The 21785-nt window shown below is 40.8% G+C and overlaps 1 protein-coding gene and 1 long non-coding RNA gene across 7 annotated transcripts in view; one reads left to right on the top strand and one right to left on the bottom strand.

Annotated features, from left to right (window-relative positions):
- Nucleotides 1–3962: 3962 nt before the first annotated feature.
- LOC135301086 (uncharacterized) lies at nt 3963–15373 on the top strand. Of its 2 annotated transcripts, XR_010362822.1 has the most exons (5): nt 3963–4254; nt 8888–8952; nt 11066–11168; nt 12226–15038; nt 15150–15373. It is a non-coding gene; the product is annotated as an uncharacterized LOC135301086 (long non-coding RNA). The 2 variants fall into 2 exon arrangements; XR_010362821.1 differs by having other exon boundaries at nt 11066–15038.
- Nucleotides 6275–21785, bottom strand: part of ITGA9 (integrin subunit alpha 9) — a 244994-nt gene continuing 229483 nt past the window's right edge. For all 5 annotated transcript variants that reach the window (XM_064421253.1, XM_064421279.1, XM_064421270.1 and 2 more), the window contains one exon: nt 6275–8927. In XM_064421253.1, coding sequence (XP_064277323.1) covers nt 8829–8927 — 99 coding nt within the window. In that variant the 3' untranslated portion in view covers nt 6275–8828. The remainder of the gene's footprint in view (nt 8928–21785) is intronic.

Raw genomic sequence — 21785 nt, 5'->3', positions numbered from 1 at the left:
GGACAAGCACAGCTGAGTAGGCAGTAGAATACAAGACAAGGTGTAACCTGTGCCACCTGGCCAAGGTTAAACATGGGTCTCCCCTTTGATGAAGCCATGTCATGGATACAGTCTTGAGCTAAGGGACAGGGCAACATGCTACCTTGATTCTGGCATTTGGCAATCTCACAAAAAGAAAATCTGTTTTCATAGACAGTTAGATTTAATTTCCCATCCCTCAACCTGAAAATTAAAATGGACGAAAGTATTTTACCACATTTATATAATCTTCTATCCAATCCTATATATAGATTTCATTAATTTAATACTGAGCAAGTATTCTGACCTCTTAATAGGTAATCACTTTATTATCAGTTTCCTATTCTGTGCCATTCACCTAAAATCAACACAGTAAAATAATAATTTTAGTAATTAGTCTGGTCATTTAAGTTAGATAAAGGTAAGGGGCAGATCATGCCCAAGTCTCAAGTGCCCTATTTCCATTGAGAGACTGATGTAGGACAGAATACATTCTCTCTATGAAGTGGTCTCTGCTGGATAAAGCAATCACTTCTTTTACTATTCCTTTTATCTTTTTGACTATAGCACAGAGCAGCATCATTAAGATTGAATAACAAAGCTCTCAGATTGCAAGTCCAGATGAAAACTGGTTAAATGACAGAAATTACTGTACATTACACTTACACAGGTTAGTGCAAAGCTTGTCTCATGATGTGTGTCCTTCAGCTTCAGTGGAGCCCATCTAAGTCCCTTCTCACTTGTGTTGGTATAAATCTGGAATAATTTAATGCAAGTCAATACATCATATCTGAATGCATGTCTGCAGCAGGTTACTTGAGCATCTCTGCTCAAGGTTACTATTTCGTTAATTTCTGATTCTTTATGGCTGTGGAACTGCAGGTTAATTTACTAAAACATTGCATATCTAGAATTTCAAGCATTAAAATGGCACTAGCTACCTAAAAAGCAAGTGGAAATGGACTAGAAATATGTGAATTATTCCTTTCCAACACTCAAAGAGGATTATAGCATGACCAAGACATGATAAACTAATTTTCATTGCTCTTTTACTAATAAGACTCATTTCTCCACTCATTCTTTATTTCTGTCAAAACCACATGCAAATAACATCTCCATTTGCAGCTATTTGAAATACTGAAATTTTGGATTTGCTGTAGTAAATAGTCATATGACTTTAAATTAATTTGTACATTTGAATATATACAAAATAGCTGTCTGTATTGCATTTTAATTCTGGTAGTAAGCAAACTGGGGCCAGAGGACACTAAAAGCTACTTTACACCCTTAATGACTCCCATGATGCCATCCTTAGGCCTCTGGGATCTCAATTAGCCAGTGCGTTATGCACTCAGAATTTTAATAAAATCAAGATATCTTACCCAGGACTACTCAGGTCAATATGCATCCTACTAGATCCAAAAGGTATGGGGAAAAGTGTCCTATCTTTTTCAAGGGATATTTCACTACTAAGTAGAAAAGATTTAGCAGAGAAACTTCCATTGCATCCAACCCAAAGTCTTGTTTAAGCTGAGACCCCTTGGACGAGAACATGAGGCTTGACTCCATTTTCATCAGAAGGCTGATTTATTATGTTATATATTATACTAAAATACTACATTACAACTATACTAAAAGAACAGAGAGAAGAAGATCAGAAGGCTACAAAGACAAGAATAGAATAGGAATGAATAACAAAAATCCTGTGACTGCTCACAGCCTTGGCACAGGTGGCTGTGATTGGTCACTGATTGAAAACAATCCACATGGACCAATGGAAGATGCACCTGTGGCATTCCACAGCAGCAGATAGTTATTGTTTACATTTCTTTCCTGAGGCTCTCAGCTCCTCAGGACAGGAAAAATCCCAGCAGAGGTTTTTTCACTAAAATATCATGGCAACATCTCACCCTTTAAAATTTATTAAATTAAATAGAAAAAGAAATGTTTGCAATCTCTTCTACTGGGGCCTTGCAGAAGAGAGAACAACACCTCTTGAGGTTCATCTGTTGCCAATCAAAATCTCAATCATCTGCTGATGTGGAATGGTCAGGGAAATTCTTCACCTGTAGAACATTCAGGGAAATTCTTCACTTATCAAACATCTAATTATATCATATCACTAAAACAATCTTAAAATATAAGGAAATACAAAACTCATGCAAAGAAAGTTCATTGTTTCAAGTCCAAACAGCTGAGTTTCAGGACAGAGTCCATGGACTGAAGATGTTCTTCTTTGACATCTCTGGAAGTCCCCTTTGGTCCTGAAACAGGCTTGCAGAATTCTGAAACAAAGAACTGCTAAAGAAAACAAGAATTATCAAACAATTCATTGACACTCATCAAACAATTCAGAGAGAAAATTCTGGAATGCCCTGGCCACAGCCCTTCATTGAACCACTTGGGCTGAGGCTAATTTGTGGCTTTTTGATGCTTTTGAGCTGCTAGCTCTTTCCACTTTTTTTTTTTTTTTTTTCCCCAAAAGAAGAAGAGCAGCAGCAGAGGGTCTCTAGGACCCTTGGGTGGCCCTGGTCCTGGTGGATGGACCAGAGAACCCAGACCTGGCTCACAGAATGGTGGCCCAGGTCCAGGCAGGGAGCTCAAAGCTCCCAAACCCAGCACTGGACGGGGCGGTGGCCCCGGCCCAGGGAAATGAGCCACACAGCCCAGAACCAGCCTGTGAGGCGGGCTCTGTGTGCTCAGAACCTGGCAGGACCATGCTGCCAGCGTCTTGAGAGCAGAAATGACCCACTGCTTCCTCGCCCCAGCAGCACCGGTGCACACCAGCAGCTCGGGAAGAGAAGCTTTCTCAGGAATTTTCATCCCACATCTGAGGGTTTCTTGTTCCCAGAGCAAGCGAGCAATGCTTGCTTTGCTTTGTGTCTCTTGCTCTTGCAATGCAAATGCAATTGCTCCTGCTTTCTGCCCCTCGGCACCACCCTCATCCCCACTGGGCTGGGAATCAGAGGCAGATGCCACAGGAGCCAACTCCCCCACGCCGCTGGGGCGCTCAGGGGGAGGCAGGAACCCCAACCCCCAGGGAGAAGCCCCCGACCACACGCGAAATGACCCAGAAACCACACTGATTTTGAACACAGCCAGCCGAACTGCCCCTGCAGTCAGCTGGAGGGCCACGCCTCCTCCACGGAAGGACAGGCTCTTCGCAGGGTCTGATGCGAATGATGGAGCTCCGGAAACCGGCGGGACAACTGGGGTGGGTGGTGCGGGCAGCACGGGCGCTGGTGTCGGCTCTTGAGGCGATCCCGTGGGCTCAGCACCATTCTCGGCAAGCTCTTGCACTGCAATCGGGTCGGCAGGGAGCGGCGGAACAGGCGGGGGCGGTGGGCTCGGAGCAGGATCGGCCTGCGCCGGCGCCCGCCTGCACCGTTGCGAATTCAGTTGCCGGCTGGGATGCAGAGGGAGAAGGCACAGAGGCAGCTCCTGCAACTCCCGGGGACAGCAGCACAGCCGGGGAACCATTGTTGTTGATCACGTTGCCTGGCAACACGGGCGGATCGGCGGGAGGCGGTTCCGGGTGCCACGGCGCAGGCGCAGTCATCAGAGCCGGCGGAGCCGCTCCAAGAGGCGGTGGGGCCGCGGGCGGAGCCGCGGGGTCCGGCGCCTCCCGCGGGGCTGGCTGAGGCGGGATCGGATCTGCTCCCTCCCGGGGTGGGGGGAGCGGAGAATTCCGCGGCGAAGCGGGCGGGGCTGGCCCGGAAAGCGGCGGGGCCGGCTCCCCCTCCCCCCCAAGAGAAGGAGCGTGGGGGTAAGGCAGATCTGTTTGCTCATGCTCCAAGGGAGCGGAGAAAAACTTTTGCTCAGCTGTGGGCAGTGCGGGGGGGCTGCGAACCCGTGGTTCGTCTTCTTCGAGAGGCTTCTCTCGTGCCAAACCTGGTGGGTACGGAGCGCGACCGCGCCACCGAGCCACGATGTCCCCCGCAGCCCGTCCCCATTTCAAGATAACGCCATAAATCAGTACGTACACTGCATGCATTATTGGAGGTGTAACACCCTGGTCTCTTGTCCACTTAAAAGCAGCGTCCATGAACTCCCAAAAATCTAAATCAAGGGAGTATACGACATTTGTAAGAAATCTATGAAATTTTGCCCATCTGAAAAACTCATAACACCGTCTCTCCCACAGACAATGAGTAACTCCGTCCTCGCGTCCCCATCTGTGCCAGAATTCAATAACTTCCTTCTCTGACGCAGTAAACGGAACCTGAGCTTCCGAAGGTACATTTTCCCAACTTTCCTCCCACCTTTTGCGAATGGCAGGATTTTCAGGAAGGGAAAAAATAACAGTACCTTTAGACAGTGTCCTTGTGGATCCAGCTGTGCAGCTCTGCTGCTCTGCGGTCTCTGGACACAATGTCCAGGAAAGTCCAACAGGTTCTCCTGTTTGCCTTGGCTGTGAACTCTGCCCATCTTCAGGGTCTCGTTTCTTCAGCTCCAGGCTGGACTCCGTGGTCACTCTTGGGGTGACCATCAGTTTCACACGTCCAGGGGTCACCAAATCTTGTTTAAACTGAGACCCCTTGGACGAGGACACGAGGCTTGACTCCATTTTCATCAGAAGGCTGATTTATTATGTTATATATTATACTAAAATACTACATTACAACTATACTAAAAGAACAGAGAGAAGAAGATCAGAAGGCTACAAAGACAAGAATAGAATAGGAATGAATAACAAAAATCCTGTGACTGCTCACAGCCTTGGCACAGGTGGCTGTGATTGGTCACTGATTGAAAACAATCCACATGGACCAATGGAAGATGCACCTGTGGCATTCCACAGCAGCAGATAGTTATTGTTTACATTTCTTTCCTGAGGCTCTCAGCTCCTCAGGACAGGAAAAATCCTAGCAGAGGCTTTTTCACTAAAATATCATGGCAACACCAAAGAGCAGGCATAGAGAGCCAAAATGTCAGACCAGCTCCAGTCCAGACACATTAACCAGGCTCAGCAGAATGCTAACAAATGAGCAGGTTTTTTCCATTGTTAAAAACCATCTTATTTTTCTCAAATTTTGATCTAGTTCTTCCTTTAGTGAAACTGGAAGAAACAAATGTGCTAAATGTTGTGGGTTTAATTTCTATAACAAAGCCACTTTGTCACAGAAGTCCTACAGGGTTCTTAAAAGATGTTTGGAGTAACACAACACACAAAATCCTGCTAGGTACAAACTGCTGTTCTCTGCTTATCATGAAGACAAGAAGTGAGGCCCACAGAGGGCATCATTAGCTCATCAATCCTCTGGCCCCAGAAGGAGATGTACACTGCCTGTTTACACACACACACACATGCTCACATGATAACAAACAGGTTTTAGTACATCCAAAAGTCTCTGGTTATTATTTTAGCTGTTGCCGCACTAGTGCTTCCAGTAATCTCCAAAAGCAAAGTGGGCATTGCATTCCTTTTGGCAGCAGCTTGCTCCTACATCTTTTGCCCAGCAATGACTGAGAACATTTATTTTTACTTGAGGTGCTACCTTCATGTCAGATACCCACATTTACTTGGAACTCTCCAATGTCTTCAGCATTGTGGTATATAAAGCCCTGGTCTTCCACCAGTACAATCGTGCTCTGAGTCACAGGTCAAGTCTTAATCTGCCCAGCCTGTTCTTAGATATATAACCAATTGTCTTAAAACTGAGGAAACAGACTGCTTTAGTATGGCTAGAGAACATTGAAACACTTAAGAGTTATAGAAGTAAAAGCTTACATGTAGTTTCTGCTCCCTACACAGGGGACCAGTAAGCATGGGGATGTATAGAGTTGAAAACATAATTTGAAATATATTATTCAGCTACTGTATTCCAGCCACTATGGACTATAAATCCTTGCAGGAAAAGCACATGAAGCTGAAAAATTCAACTTTCATCCAAATTCATAGATTGAAACAGAACTCAAGTTACATAGGTTGATACTCTTAACATAGGTTAGTATCACAACCACATGGGGTTTAATTTGATGTTGATAAAGCAAGATTGATGAAATATAAATAATTCTCACTACCTTTATTTTATTTATTTTTTATTTTGTGGGTTTAAAATACTGTAGTCAGCTGTACTCTTTGTCTCCAAACAGTCTGATGTTATAAATCATAGAATTACAATAAAAGACGTCTACTAGCCACACACAGATAAACACACACATATAGTATTTAATTCAAATATACAGGAGAAAATGTCTCACCCACTTAATGGAAAAGTACTTGAGCTAGACAAGGCCAATAACTGACAAAATATTATTAGGATAATTCTGCAGTCATTTTTTTATTTCAAAAAGTTGTATTTTTTGTAAACCTGACATTTCCAAAACAGTGCAAGTGAATCAGAATAAAGGTGAACACAAGCTTCTAAATACAGGTGATATCAGTAAGAGTGAACATATTCTTCCAATCACAAGTTCACAAAAAGAAATATACAATTTCACAATATGTAAGAAAGAACATTCTAAGAAAAAGAAGGGACAATGGTGCAGGTACTCTACTGTGCATGCAAACCAAGCTCCAAAAGCAATTGGTCTTCATGCCAGTTTAATCAATGTACATTCAATGAATGAAATCTATTTTCATTTATATCCAAGGAACCCTAGCAGGTGGGTAGACTTGGGATTAATTCTGTGACTCCCTTAATTCTTTAGTGAAAGCAGTATTATATATTTCCATGTCAAATGGACACTATGCTTTAAAGTTGTGCAAAACTAAAAAATGTGCCCATAAACAGAACACATTCAAGAAAATGGATACTAAATCTTGTCAAAGAAAAATTTTTCATATCTATTGCTTTCAGCAAACTGGGCTACCTGCACATCACTGACTTGGTATGTGGGATCATTATCATTTATGCATTTAGGCATTGAACAGGATAATTTCACTGTTATGCTCACAGAAGTCTTTGCCACTTTGAAAACAAAATATTGCTTAAGTGGTATACAGGCTTGGAGTTTACATCAGGCATAATTTCTCTCTCAGATAACCCAAGCAACTTGTGAGTTTTTCTTGTCAGATGTTGAATCAATACACTTAATTCACTTTAAAACTATTTTCTCCCTAATGCATGCAGATGGCTAAGAGTTAATAAATATCGGTCAATACTGTAGTAATGGCAGACACTTGATGATGGTAAAAAGCAAACAGGAATATGAATGTGGTCTATTTTTATAATTTGAAGCTATCATGAATATGGCAAGGAAGAGCAAGACCTGTTCTCAAGCAGATTTCTTGCATGTTCTCTGCATTTAAGTTTCCAAACTTCCAGCTGTTCTTTTACCACACTCCTAAGGAAGAAGACATCCTGAAACCTTTCAATCCTGGTTTCACTATCTACCACAGGGCTTGGCCCTTCTTTCCTGTACATGGATTTTATACCAACATGACATTTATTCCTCATTCACACAAAGTATAAAATACAAGTAGAATCTAAACCCAAGTCTTACAAAGTTCCACTATTTCTATTCAGAAATCCAAGAGCTTTTTGAAGAAACTTGTTTGAATTAATTACAACTGGATTTCTTCTAATTCAACAAACAATTTGTTAAAAATTACCAGCAATAAAAGTGGCAAGCTGAGATCCAGTAACACCTGCATCTTTACTAAACTTCCTACTAAATTCTTGAGGAAATACATTCAGTACTTGGAACATCCAGATAGGCAATCTCAAGACTCAAATATCCAAATATTTTAATCCCTGCATCTACTTATCTCTCTTAAAAAATTATCATATAAACAAAATCATGACTCAAGTATGTAACTCACATGAAAGGCATAATGCTCACATCATGTAGCAATTTATCACTTGCTTTGACAGCAACAGATCACAATCTTTAACAGTAGCTTTAAAACTATCCATCTTAATATTAATATTACTTAATTACCTTTTAAAAATTATTTAAAGGAATTTGTCAATGCCATAGTGGTTTGCCCAATTATTTGTCCTTCTGGTATCTCAACTGCACAGTCCTAGAGACTGCAAAAGAAAACTTCCCAAAGAGAACATTCTGTGCTACTTTCTTCAGTGAGCCAAAGCTCACTGTTTGCTCCATGTCACTGAAGAAGTATTTTTATCCTCTCCCATCCAGGCTAGTAAAGGACAGACTCAAGATACTTTGAAATACTTTAGGTTCTGTAGCTTAAAAATCAAATATGAAATTTAACTTAAAGAAAGAGACAGTAAAAAGATTTTGGCTTATTTGTGTTAAATGATCTATATATGATATTACCAAGAGTTGTGAATTAAGTATACAAGGATTCCAGCTACTTTTATCTGCAAATCTCTCTTTTCTCTCTTGCATTGGTGTTTAAAAGTACAATAGAATTTTTATATATATATATATATATATATGTATGTATGTATTTCCAAAGATTTAGCCAGATATCAGTGCTTGAGTGAACTATATAGCTATTAAATAAAAATTATAAAACATTAATACAAATATAAAGACATACTCAATATAAAGAGCTTGTATTTATAAAAAATATTCTTAGGTAAAAGTCTTCCCCTGAGGGCATACTACATGGTTGGATTCATAAATATTGCTCTGCACTGCAGCTTGGTTACCAAAGTTCAAAGTTCAACTCTTAAATGAAGTGTGAATTGCACCAGTCACCTGACATGGCTGCAGTGGTTGCCTCAGGATATGTTCCCTAGGTTTTTGAAGTAATAAAGACACAGCATCAATGGGGTCTCCGAAAAATCTGGAGAAGATTCCTTCTTCCACATATGGAAGATACGAGAGCCGGACCTATAGACTAGCGAGTGCATGTCACGTGACTGGGCAGTTTTGTTTTCATGGGCAGTTTACTGATTTTTCTGGACCCAGTTCCAACTATCTTCATTCTCCTTTTTGCTCTTTTCAGCCTCAATAATTTCTTTGTACCTCCGGCGGAAGAAGCCCATCTGCAAATCAGAAGAGATGACAGTGGTAAGTTATTGAATCATTAAATTGAAACTTCTCGGTCAGTATGACGACAGATAACATTATGCAGAAAGAATTAGCTAAGGAATGAGCATTTAATTCCTCCAAGTGCCAATCTGAAATCTTAGTTCCTTATTTACATTAATATAAATGCGATCAGACTGAGTCCCATTTCTTCACAAGAACTCTGCTCCTTATAGATTCACTACTCTGAGGTAGGAATCCTCTTTTATGAAGTATGAGCTAAAAAAAAAAGAACATGAAGTATTTATAATTATAATTAATACAGACTGGCAGAGGCAGATACGGGTTTACTGGTTTAAAATAGAGACTAATGCTAAATTGGCAGCTGAACCTAAAACCAGGCTAACTCTTGAGTCTTAAGTAAATGCTGACAGAATTTTATGAACAGTACTCTCAGTGTCTACAATTGCACAAAACAAGAGGGACCATAGGAATACAGTGCAGTGACCTACCTCCCACTCCTCAGTTCCAACTAAAATCACTGATAGTCACTTCTGCATATCTTCTTGTTTCCTAAACCCTTGTACTTAGAGAAATGCAACTGGTTTGCATCTCAGTTTAGATAAAAATTTTCATATCTCTGTTTCTTTAAGTCTCTCAGATAAACAAACATTATTTTAATAACAGACTTTGGTAAGCATTCAATAATAACTCTGCAAACTTAGCAACTTACCGTTGAGATCACTGAATAAATATTCTGTTCAACATAATTAAACATTTATGTAATTCCCACTACTCTAAACCCTGGTGTGTAAAACATGATGTTTTAGTCTTCTTTTATCAATCAGTTATTCAGTTATTGCCACCCTTTATCCCCAAATTGCCTGTGTGTAGGAATATTTTGTGTTGTTTTGTTATTACTAAAATTCCATTAAATTTGACTTAGTTTCAGTTTCTAACAACTTTCATTTTCTTCAAGTGTATTTTAATTCATAGGGGTCTACAAGGCAGCATATTCAATCTGTCAAGGGGGCTTCCCCAACACATCTTGCTAAAGTCTAAGTCCTTGCCTGTGCCTCAAATTACATTCTGAATTCACAGCAGCATGAGACTATGCACACACCATCATATCATCAGTCCTTATGTCTGCCTCTTGCCTTCTGTGCAAAGGACATAGAAGCTGCAGCACAGTCTAACAAGCCCCCCTTTTTAGGTAAATGGAACATGCTGTTAATCTAGAGATAAGTGTACTCTGCTAGGAGCATAGGTATACATTACATACATACTTACTGTGCTAGTTCCAGACAGACAGGGATAATTTCTGCAGTAGCCAGAGGGGGCATGGCTAGAACCTGGAGATTATTCTACACAATCTCACATCATTGCCAGGGGTTGGGGGGAATCTCTTCCAGGGGAAGGTGTTCCTTCTGGTCAAGAACAGTGGGGTAATGCTGGGTCCAAGCCAGAGGGAGCAGTCCAGGTAATGTGGCTGCAGTCGAGTCAGGCTCAGTAGCATTTTGAATGTGAATCACTCTTTTCTACTCTTTCATTATTAATATTGTTGCTGTTACTATTTGTTTTCTTATCTCATTCCTGTTTCCAGTAAATTGTTCTTACCACAATGCATGACCTTCACATTTGTACCTCCAATTCTCCTCTCCATCCTGCCTAAGGGGAGTTTGGAGTGTTTCAGTGGGAACACTAAATTCAAGAATACAATCCCTAAAGCACGACAGCCTAATTTGGTGCCAAGTGGGTCACAAAGGTTATGATAACAACAGATTTGCCCAGAGCAGGCTGGAAACAAACTTCATCTAACCCTTTGTTGTATTAGGTACAGAGCCACTGGCTACAATGTTGCTTGATCTGTTCATGTGGTTGTGCTACTTAACCCTGTATATACTCCTGTATCTCCTCCTTGCAGAGCTCTTTTTCAGAGAAGGGAGAAGGATCAGAATTACTTTGTTGATATACTGTGTGATAACAGTTTATCACATAACATGTAATGATGGTCTTTGGGGTTTGTATTCAGTGTTGTTCTCCTACCCTTGCCTCAGGCACACTATTTGGTAGTCCAGTAAAAATTGTACCTAGTCTGTTGGAGGACAAGGGGAGGATGACTTTCCCCAGCTTTTTACCCCCTTTTCTTCTTCAGACCTGTACAACAGCTTTGGAGAATTTTGAATTCCCTTTGGATGTTAAGGAAAGCGTGTTGTTGCTATGTCTGCCAGGTTCTCCTCAGTGCAGTCCACACCATGGTAAGAATTAAATAAAAGACTTTTAACATGATCTTTCAGAGATCTGCCCTGATGGTGGACAGTCATAAGTGGCATGGAATGTGAGAGAAAAATGCCCAGTTGTTGGAGGAATCTACTCCAATGACTTGGGAGTTCCTCCCTGAAACACTACAGGACCCCGATGAAGTGGCAGAATATTTGGAAGGAGAATGCTGTGGCAATTCCAGACAGGAGCAATTTATTGCAATGTGCTGGGCCCAGATTATGATTTATTGGACACTGCACTGTACTAGGTAACACCCTCAGGTGGAGGGGAATGAAAACCCACAAGCAGGCCACTGCAGCTGAACCAGATGAACAACTTGTGCTGGCAGCAGGTGCCCCTATAAAGAAATTCAAGACAAATTTAGTTCACTTAGTGAGGGATAAAGAGGAATAGGGCACTCACAACAGGAGGAAGAAGCAGGGCCAGAGAGAATCACTGATCCCTACCCTCAGGTGAGCTGCAAGAAATGCAAAAACATTTCAGTCACCCTTCAGGAGAGCCCTTTGTGACCTGCCAGTTCTGATGCTGGGATATCACAATATGCAATATGAAACTATTGGTAGTTTCATGCAATATGAAACTATTGGTAGATGGTAGTGAAGCCAAGCAGTTGGGATCCCTGTTCTAGGATGTAGGCATTGGCAAGAGGATTGGAAAGAGGACAGAAACTCTCAGTGTCTAGAAACAACATCTGTCAAGCATGAGGGAAGAGTATTCTCTCATGGATGACCTAATAGTGCACCAAGACAAGTGGAATGTCCTGGAGAAAGGTATTCAGGACCTGATAGAATTAGCTGTGCTGGAGGTAATCTCGAGGGATCCAAATAACAAACAGTCCCCTGTAGATCCAGATCGGATCCAGTGTACACAATCCATGTGGCAGAAGTTTCTATGGCATGTGCCATCATTGTACACCAACCCTTTGGCATTGATGTCAATGAAAGAAGAAACACTGCTTCAGGTGATCACCCGACTTTGACAATATGAAGTTATTTTTTCCTCCCTACCAACCTGTGCCTCGGCTGTGAAAAGACTGAACAAGACTGCAGACAGACTTGCAAGACTCAAGCAACCTAGAGAGAAAATGTCCCATGCCCCTGCCAGTACGGACCAGAATCTCTGCTATTGGGAGCATGTACCCTTCTGCTGGAGAGAGGGGTACACACCCCGAGGTAACCTGCAGTTTTACCTGCACAACCACAGAGAGGACACAAGAAAGTGGGATGGAAAAACCCACCTCTGCCCTAACAGCAGGGGTACATTAATTGAGAAGAAGAACAACCACCAACGGAAATTCTTCAATGATAACCCAGTTTCCAGTGGACAAGTCTTCAGACAGAATGGAAGGGCTGAATGTTATTTCTGATCCTCTTGAAGAGATCTCCAGTTCATGTCTGCAAGAACTGAGCAATGACTGCCATGACCAGAACTACAGGGGCCTTGCCTCCAGCCATGTGGAAGAAAGGGGGGGATCAGATCTATTGGATTGTGTGGATCCCATGGCCTGGCACATCAGACCCACAAGAGTAATAGGGCCCTTTATTTGACACTGGCACACAGTGTACCCTGATGCCATCAAGATGTGTAGGGGCATGATCTATCTCTATTTCTGGGGTGACAGAGGGGTCCCAAGAGGCCCTGAGGTGACCCTGACTGGGAATGAATGGCAAAATCACCCCATTCTGATTTGCCCAGACATCCCATGCAGCCTTGGCAAAGATTAACTCAGGAGAGGCTATTTCAACGACTCAAAAGGATTGATGGGGTTTGTTGGTTCCGAGCCGGAGGGAATGGTTGGGCTGTGGTTGGGCCAGGTTGGACTCAGTGAGCCTTTTGCATGTGAATTACTCTCTTTCTTTTATACACTTTTGTTATTAGTATTGTTGCTGTTGCTGTTTGTTTTCTCTACCTCATTTCTGTTTCCAGTAAATTATCTCAGCCTGTGATCTTTAGCTTTGCTTCCACTCCTCTCCAGCCCACCATAAGGGAGCAAGTAGTGGGAGGGAGGAACGAAAGGCTCAAGGTTTTAGTGGGAACACTAAATTAGAGAATACATACCTAAATCACATTGCCTGCAACTACTTCATAAATGCACAGTAGGTAGACATACATATAAATGCTCATTATCTCAATGTTACAAAGGTTCCATGACCTGAATGCCCCCCTGAATAACTGGAATTAAACCTTAAAAGTAATTTCTTCATCCATTCTTGTGCACAGACTGTGAATATAGTATCTTTCCCATGTATCATAAGCAAAGCTTCATCTGTTGCAACATATGTGCAAACGCGTAGATAATGGTGTTTCTGTTCTGAAAAATCAACTCACAGAAGTGACTCTGTTGAATTTTTTCACTTCCTAGCCTTTTTCAGAACACTGTATGAAAGGATTCAGAAACAGAGAATTGGAGAGGAGTTTCTGTAGTTCCCAACTCTTCAAACTTACTCAAAAAGTGAGATAAAATTCTTTGTTTAGCAGAAAAATATAATTACTAGTAATTTTTGTACTTGGACCCACAAATTATACCAGTGCAAAGAATTTATTTTTGAGAAGACATCCTCAAGATTGCACCATCATTAAATCACAGTGAAAGTTCACCAGTAATGCCAACAGAATTCAGCTCAGTGGAGAGTGCAAGCGAATAGCAGAAGTTTCTCTAGATTTTCAGTCTAAAATGGAAGCAAATTATTATATTGATAACAAAAAGATAAATTGTAAGAGCCTACTACTTTCTTGTTCTGCTCCAGCTGGATTAATCATGGGTACATGGGTACTGCTACTATTTATATGTTATGAAAACGTGGGTGGCTTCTTTTGTATTATCAGTTTTTGTAACAGAACCTATATGTTCTATGCATTAGAAAAGAAAACTGCCAAGAGAAGTACAGTTTCTAGTTTTAAAAACAGATTTTAAATCCTTAAGGTTTTCATCTTCATGCAACCATATCCTTCCTCTTGAAGTTATAATCAAAATTATAGAAAGGCTTTTTTAATTTCCTTGAGACCCAAACAAACAAACCCCAACTATTTCCCATTGATATTTTATATTAAAAATGTCTGATTTTGAACATCTGCTTCAGGAATTGTCTTTAAAAGCCAGTAGGGAGAGTTTTGGTATTTTACTACTTTTTTTAAAAAAATAAAGGATGCTGTCATATAACTTTCTGATAGGGGTAAAAAGTGATCTAAAAACTCTAATAAATATTAATGAAGCATGAAACCCTACATCTAGAGGTGGGAAACCCTACATCTAGAGGTGATTCCACTATGAAGAATTATGTTTATTTGCTGTAAATGATGTGGATACTGTAAAATTATGTAGAGGACTTCAGTGAAAGCAAAAAGAGAAACTGGACCTTAAGGATTTTTTAAAATGTTTTCAGAAATAGTGGTGAGGGATTAGATACATTTCCCATCCTTCAGAGACAAGGACATTCTTTGTTATGTGACACTGTTCTTTAGTGACATATATTTACATTTAATGTAATAAAATCCCTACCATCACCAGAAAGAGGCTTTTTTTGTAATTGCCATGAAAAAATCACAAGATAGTTATTGTATCACAAAAGACCACATATCCATCTCCTTACAATTAACTAATTTCATTCAAGAAGGACAGCAGTATTCACCATATGGGGAAGGCTGGTAAGTACCTCTGGCAAGCTGGAGAAAACAAGTGAATTTAACATACTGTCCTATGTTATAATATTAACATGTATTCTCTTCCCACCCTCAAGAGCTGTTGAAACCAGGAGGAGCATTGTTTCTTCCTTATCTCCTGTTAATGGGCCCATCACATGACTCATAGAGTAATAACAGTCCATTGTGAGATGCTCCGCCCAGGGGTAAGGAGCTAAGCATCCCCACCTGGATATAATCTGGGGTCCTGGAAGAAAACAGCCTTTCTTTCCATTGGATTCTCAGAGAAATGGCTATCTTTTCTATTGGATTTTCAGAGGAAGACTACACCCTTTCTACAGGATCACTGCTCCAACACAACTACATCTGCCACGCCAGGAGGACTGCAGCCACCAATCCAACTGGACTGCTACCAACACCCTGACCAACAGGCTGTCAGGTTGTATTCTGACTTTGTCAGTGGTTTTTCTTTTGTATTATTGCATGTATTGCATGTATTTTGGTTTTCTTTTCCCTTTTCCTAATAAATTGTGTTTCTGAATTGGAGCCTCTTACTGGTTTTGCTTTCAAACCAGAACATATACAATGATGGGTAATAAGGAGGCAGACAACTGGATCATAGCAGGAGAGTTCATACAACATAGGGTTGAATATATGCAGGCTCTTTCATCACTGGGGCTGAAGTGACACCAGGTCCCTTTTCCATGGCTAATGCAAAGCCATTAAGAGAACTGAAAAAACCCATTGAGAAAAGCACTGCTGGTACTCAGTCCTGAATTTCAAGCAAGGAAAACTCATCTTTAACAGGAACATTGCTGTAATCTCATTTGTAGAATGGGTGTTTACAGTAGACCAGTGGTTGCTATCACTTGTTGCATAGGCAATGTGTCTCTAATTTTGGTAATTTCTCCCAAATTTTGCTTTCCATATATATAGTCACACACGTATGTGCACACATAGAGTTATATGAATAGAGCAAAGAAATACCCAGCCCCAGAACTGTGACCCCATCAGGGAGTCTGTGACCTCACACATCCCCATCCAAGAAAGGCTCTGATCAGTAAAGCTCTGCCTGGGGAAGGCACTCATGAGAAGAAGAGCAACAGTAGAGTGCATTTACAGGAGCAAAGAGAGACTCTGTGTCCTGGTTTAGGAGAAATTTAGGACAAAACCTCCAAAAGGGCCCCCCCAGAAAGTAAGTTGACACTCTCCTCCTCCCCCCAACCAGTTCAGGAAGAATTTTCTTGGAGAGAAGTGGAAGAAAACCTGTTCATTCAACAGGCAAAGCACACCCCAGCACAAGAAATTAACAATACTGGATGACAAAATTCATTCACTGCTCTGAAGAGATGACGAATTCAGAAAGTCTCTCCTGGTCACTCTGTTATCAGTCCCTCTGGCACTGGGAAAGGCTGCTGCCCAGAGTAGACCCCAGCAGGCTACAAAGTGCAAGCTCTCAGTCTTTCTCCAAGGCCCAGTCCAGAGAAGGTTTGAACAGTTCCAAGAAAAGGGAAAGAAAAACAGTCCAGGGAAAACTCGGACTACCTTAGCTAGCTAAACTAAGTAACTAACTAAAAAGCAAAAGGAGCACTGTGTTCTGCCTTATCCGTGCCCAGACAACAACAATGGAGTTCTGTGTTCCAGCAGACTGTGGGGGGGAGTGCAGCTGAGAACAAAACTCCATGCTTCTTCTTCTCTCTGCCTTCACTGTCAGAGCCAGTCTTGAAGGCACAGAATACAACATCCAGCATAAACAGAACACACAATTGGGGATACAAGCATCATAAGATCATCCTAGCACACTGTGAAAAGCTGTAGAAAGCTGAAGGGTTATAAGGGAAGAGGAGGCATCATTCACTAAAGATGGAAATGAGAAAAGGACAGATGGGCTAGAATAACTAAATTAAAGGATGTGTGTAAAACCCATGGATGGTTTCAGGTTTTGAATCTAAACCACCTATTTATAGCAGCTCTAATACTTCTTGAAGCACCTCCAGAAAGGACTGATTATTTTTTGTCACTTCGAAACCCGAAACCATCCATAGGTTTTTACGTACATCTTTAATTTAGTTATTCCAGCCCATGTACCCTTTTTTAGCATAACCTTACTGCCATCTACAGTATATGTTGAGAAGAAAGCATGTTTCTGGCAATATTGAATAATACAGCAACACAAAAACTGTTAGTGTGAGATGGGAAATTACACCAATTATTGTGAAGTTATTTTTTGCCACGGGACAGCACTGTCAAGTCCCCTATTCAAACACGGGTATTTAAAGTCTTTAGCGTACACAATTCCCTTTAACTGCCATGCCAGATTAAAATCCCTTAAATCCCAGCTAAATAATATCTAAGAACACTCACATAGAATAGCATTCTTCAAGCACCCACAAAAATTGAAAACTTCAGTAAAAATTATTTCAAACTGTTGAATTATCATCACAGTAATGAATTATCTTGTTGGGGTTTTTTTCTGCTGCTACTTTCTACATATCCAAAGGCTGAATTACTAGATCTTATACTTCCCCAAACTCCAAAAGTATAAGAACTTACCCAACACGTCCTGAAGTATGGGACTGTGGCTATCTCTCTAGCATGTAAATAATAAATATGTTTGAAGAGTATTGAGACTACAAAATAAAATTTAATTTGAAGTTGAGAAAAAAAAAAAGCTGATCAGAGGGCAAGCAATATCTGCTTTTATTTTATTCACTGTTTAGTAAGTTTCTAAATGGTTTTTATCATGGCCAACAAGGTTAATTTTAAAGAGAAATAGCTTGAAACAGGATTGTAGAAGAACCGTTTTTTTTCCATTAATGTAAGTAGTTAGGAAACAAGAAAAAAAATATAACAGACACATACTGTTATAAAAACAACAACATTCAAACAGAATTCAAAACTGTATCAGAAGGTTTTGCCACGTCTCAGTTTTTAATTAAGTTTCTCTAGTGTATACTGTGTCTTAAACTGCACACAATAAGTATTGATTTTTAACAATATTACTCTATTGACAAGGTTACTGACCACAACATGCCAACAAGTAAAAAGAAAAGCCAACATGTAAAAAGAAAAGAGAGAAAAGTAAGTACTAACAATGGGGTAAGAAATAAAACATGAGAGCTACTAAAGAAATGTCCCAGGGAACAAGGCTTTGACAACATACTTTGGGTTCAGTGCCTTAGTCACAAGCTGTCTTTCCTCTGGTACACAATTTCTTTATCTAATACAAGCAGTGTCCACTCATATCTGATGAACAGTCTGTATTCACATAATTAATCTTTTACTGCCACATTGCTAATCTAGATGGATGTCCCAAGCCATTCACAATCAATTTACACATCTCATCTCTTTTTGGTATGTGCTACTTGGGCACTTCTCCCTTCACATAAACAGTCCCACAGCTAGAAAAATATGCAGCTAATCATGGGTCAAAGCAGGGCCAGGAACCACACCCCATTAAGATGCCACCAGTCGGCAGAGGAACACCCCCAAATTCTGCAAAGCAGTGTTGCTGAGATTAGAAGCATGGAGTATTTCACCATGTAGAGACTGATCACTGGTTATCATGCATCTCATAATGCATCTTTAAATGCATCTCATTTTACTACCACCAAGAAGTCAGGTAAAAACACTTTGCACTTGGGTTTGCATATCCCTGGATGATTCTGGCAAGCCATCAGTTTCAAGAGGATGCAGTGTGTTTCTTCTCACAATTAAAGAATGATTGCCACAGTACAAAGAGGTCGCAAACAGATATTTGTATCAGCTTTTCCACCAAGAACTGTCAAGCTGTCAATCCTGCGTCACCATGTGAGGAAGAGGCATGTTTGGAGAGGAGTGATGTGTCTTGTCTATAGTTAAAGGAGAAAATGTGCATTTCAGAGGAAGGATGATAGTGTAGCTAAAGTAAGCTCATGAGCACTCAGGAGGTCTGGCTTAGATTATTTGGTCTCCTTCTGCCTTCCGTCACACAGTGTTTTGCCTGTGCAAGGTGAAAGCCTTAGCTGCCCTCCTGGCCTCCCGAGTAACAGGAGAGTGTCCCCTGCTGCTTGCTGTGGCAGAGCAAGCCAGATGACTCCCAAGTGGATGCTTGGAGGGGCACAGCGACAGGTTAGCCAAACCAGAAGGAAATGGCTATGTCTGGTGTTTATAATAGAGCGTTGCCCATTGTAACACTAAGCCTCAAGACAGAATTCAGACTAGGCAAATCACATTTGCTCCATTATTGGCATTTGGACCTGAGAGATGCTAATGACTGCCAATAAATATATATAATGTGTTCTGGTAGTGGGACATCTTAGAACTTTAGGTACTTACTTACAATTTTTCAGTGTACATGTGCATTCTTTTTCTGGTTTAGAGTCCTGAAAATGGTGGCTATCTTTCGTCTTTTCTGAAACACATTCTGAACTGGAATGGATGTGATGTTCTCAAAGTACCCTGGCATGCACAGCTCTCACTTGGAGGACACTGAGACCACAGAGAACACTCAGTCACAACATTATTGTTGCACATTTGCATAGCTCATTTTATCAAGAAAGATAACAAAGGCATTTTACAAGTACTGGATACATGCCACCATGGAAATGCTGCCAATCTTTCTTTTGAGGGTAGTCAGCAAGTATTATATGGCAGCCAGCAAACTCAGTGGTGAAGGCAATGTTCTGGCTACAACAGCAGTATTAACCATTTACTGCTGCAAGAACAAATAAAAGATGACCAAACTTAATCTTTCCGCAACATCCAGTCAGCATTGAAAAAGCACAGCTTTTAGTGGAGTAACCAGCTGTAGACAACCCAAAGTTTGAGGTACTGTTGCAAGACCCTTTTGGTCTCAGCAAGTCAAGGGTCTACAAAAATTTTGTGGTGCTTGCTTTGGTTCAGGAAGAGGAAAAAATAAAACAAGTTTTGATTGTTCTTGAAGAAAATAAGCAGACTTCAAATTATTTACTCAGTTTCTGCCTGGTGAAAACTTCATTATTTGTGCAGACAGCCAACCACTTCCATTGTCCCATTTCCTTCTCAAGGCTTCCTAGGTACTATACAAAATTAAGATCTATCCATGTTAGGGAGGTAATAAAGGCTTGGTGTTGAATCACAGAAGTTAATTATCACCTGACTGCATTTTTAATATTTGCAACAGGATAATATTGAAAAAACTTATTCGAGGTCTACTGAACTTAGAGTCTCTATCAAAAAGGTAGTACCTGAGGAGCCTGCATGTGAGACAGCAAGTAACAAGTTAAAGCAACTAGATAAATGAGTAACAAAAGCAATAAAATTGAAAAGTTTATCACAAAACCATAGAGAATGCAATGCTTCAAGGACTACAGAAAGAGGAATTTCAGAGAACCCAAAGTCACTTTTTGCAGTTTTTATGGACAGACAGGACAGGTATGGGCTATTAGGTTGCTACAAACAGGGATAGTATTTTTGTGAATGAGACAACCTCAAAAATTCGAGGAAAAAGATGAGCAGAAACTTCAAAGTAAGTTTGAAAAGATAGTGTTGACATGTATTTAAATAAAGGAGAGATTATAAAGATGAAAAAAAAAACAAGAAAGAAATTAGAAGAAATATAGACTTCTTAAGTTCCAAAGCAACTGGTTCCATCTACATCTCTGCAGGGAAGATCTTTGTGATCTGTTCTCTTGAGTTACAATGTAAGATGTATACCAAATATACCAAAAGTATTCTACTATCATTTATATAAACTGTTGAAATGGGTGGAACAGTGTTCTTTGTCTTCTCCATGACTTAGCCCTAATAACTCCCTCTGGGGAAGTAGGAGCCACCCCTGGGGGGACCATCTCTGCTAATGGGCCATCAGGGTCTCAGCATGACTCACAGAATCACATCATTTCATTGTGAGATACCCTGGCCTGGGGGAGGAACCAAGTATTTCTGGATGTAATCTGAGGCTTGGAATACCACGAAAGGACCACCACCGGACTTCAAGAGGACAGGACCTCTTGATAACCACCACTGGACCTCCAGAGAAGGACCAAACCTTTTCTACCATTGGATCACCATTTCAGCAAGACCACATCCATCACTGCAGCGGTACTGCAGACACCATTTAATTGGACTGCTACCACCACCCTGACCAACAGGGTAGCAGGTCACAGTCTGACTGTCAGTTCAAGACAGTGTTTCTGTACTACTACCTTTTTTGTAATTGTCCTATTGTAGTTCTGATTTGGAATCTCTCACAGAATATTTGTGTGGAGTTAATTCCTCTGCTGATTGGCTTTCAAACAAGCACAGCTGTGAAATACATAATTCCCACCAGTAGAGCCTTGTAAGTGCTTTCACAGCCAGTTGATCTGACTCCTTGTTTATTTGAACAACAATTATTATTCTTAATTTTCTACTTTACCATAGTACATAATAGTTTATTCTTGGAACAATATGTACAGAAAGGAAGAAGCATGTGAATTTGGAATAAACACAACAACTTTCACCACAGATATGAAATGCCACTCAGTTTCAATAGGTTTCTCTGTCCCCACCTTTTTAAACAACAATTGAAGTCACATAGCTATTACATCCAGATGGGGGTCTTTTTTTCAATTGAAATGTACTCTTACTGGAAAGATGATATATAAATAGAGTGGGGCGAGAAGAGACAAAGATAGAAAGTATATGTATGTACACATATATAAGTATATGGATGTGTAGGTGTATATGTACACATGTATTAATGTATACTTTAGTCACAACAACCCCATATATCACTACAGGATGGGGACAGAGTGACTGGAAAGCCACCTGGCAGAAAAGGACCTGGGAGTTCTGGTCAACAGCCATCTGAACATGAGCCAGCAGTGTGCCCAGGTGGCCAAGAAGGCAAATGACGTCCTGAACTGTATCAGCAATAGTGTGGTCAGCAGGACCAGGGCAGTGATTGTTCCCTTGTACTCAGCACTGGTGAGGCTGAGCCTCAAGTACAG

Source organism: Passer domesticus, chromosome 1 (genome assembly GCF_036417665.1).
Source record: "Passer domesticus isolate bPasDom1 chromosome 1, bPasDom1.hap1, whole genome shotgun sequence".
NCBI lineage: Eukaryota > Metazoa > Chordata > Aves > Passeriformes > Passeridae > Passer > Passer domesticus.
Note: the sequence above shows the minus strand (reverse complement) of the source record. Positions and strands in the feature narration are given on the sequence as shown.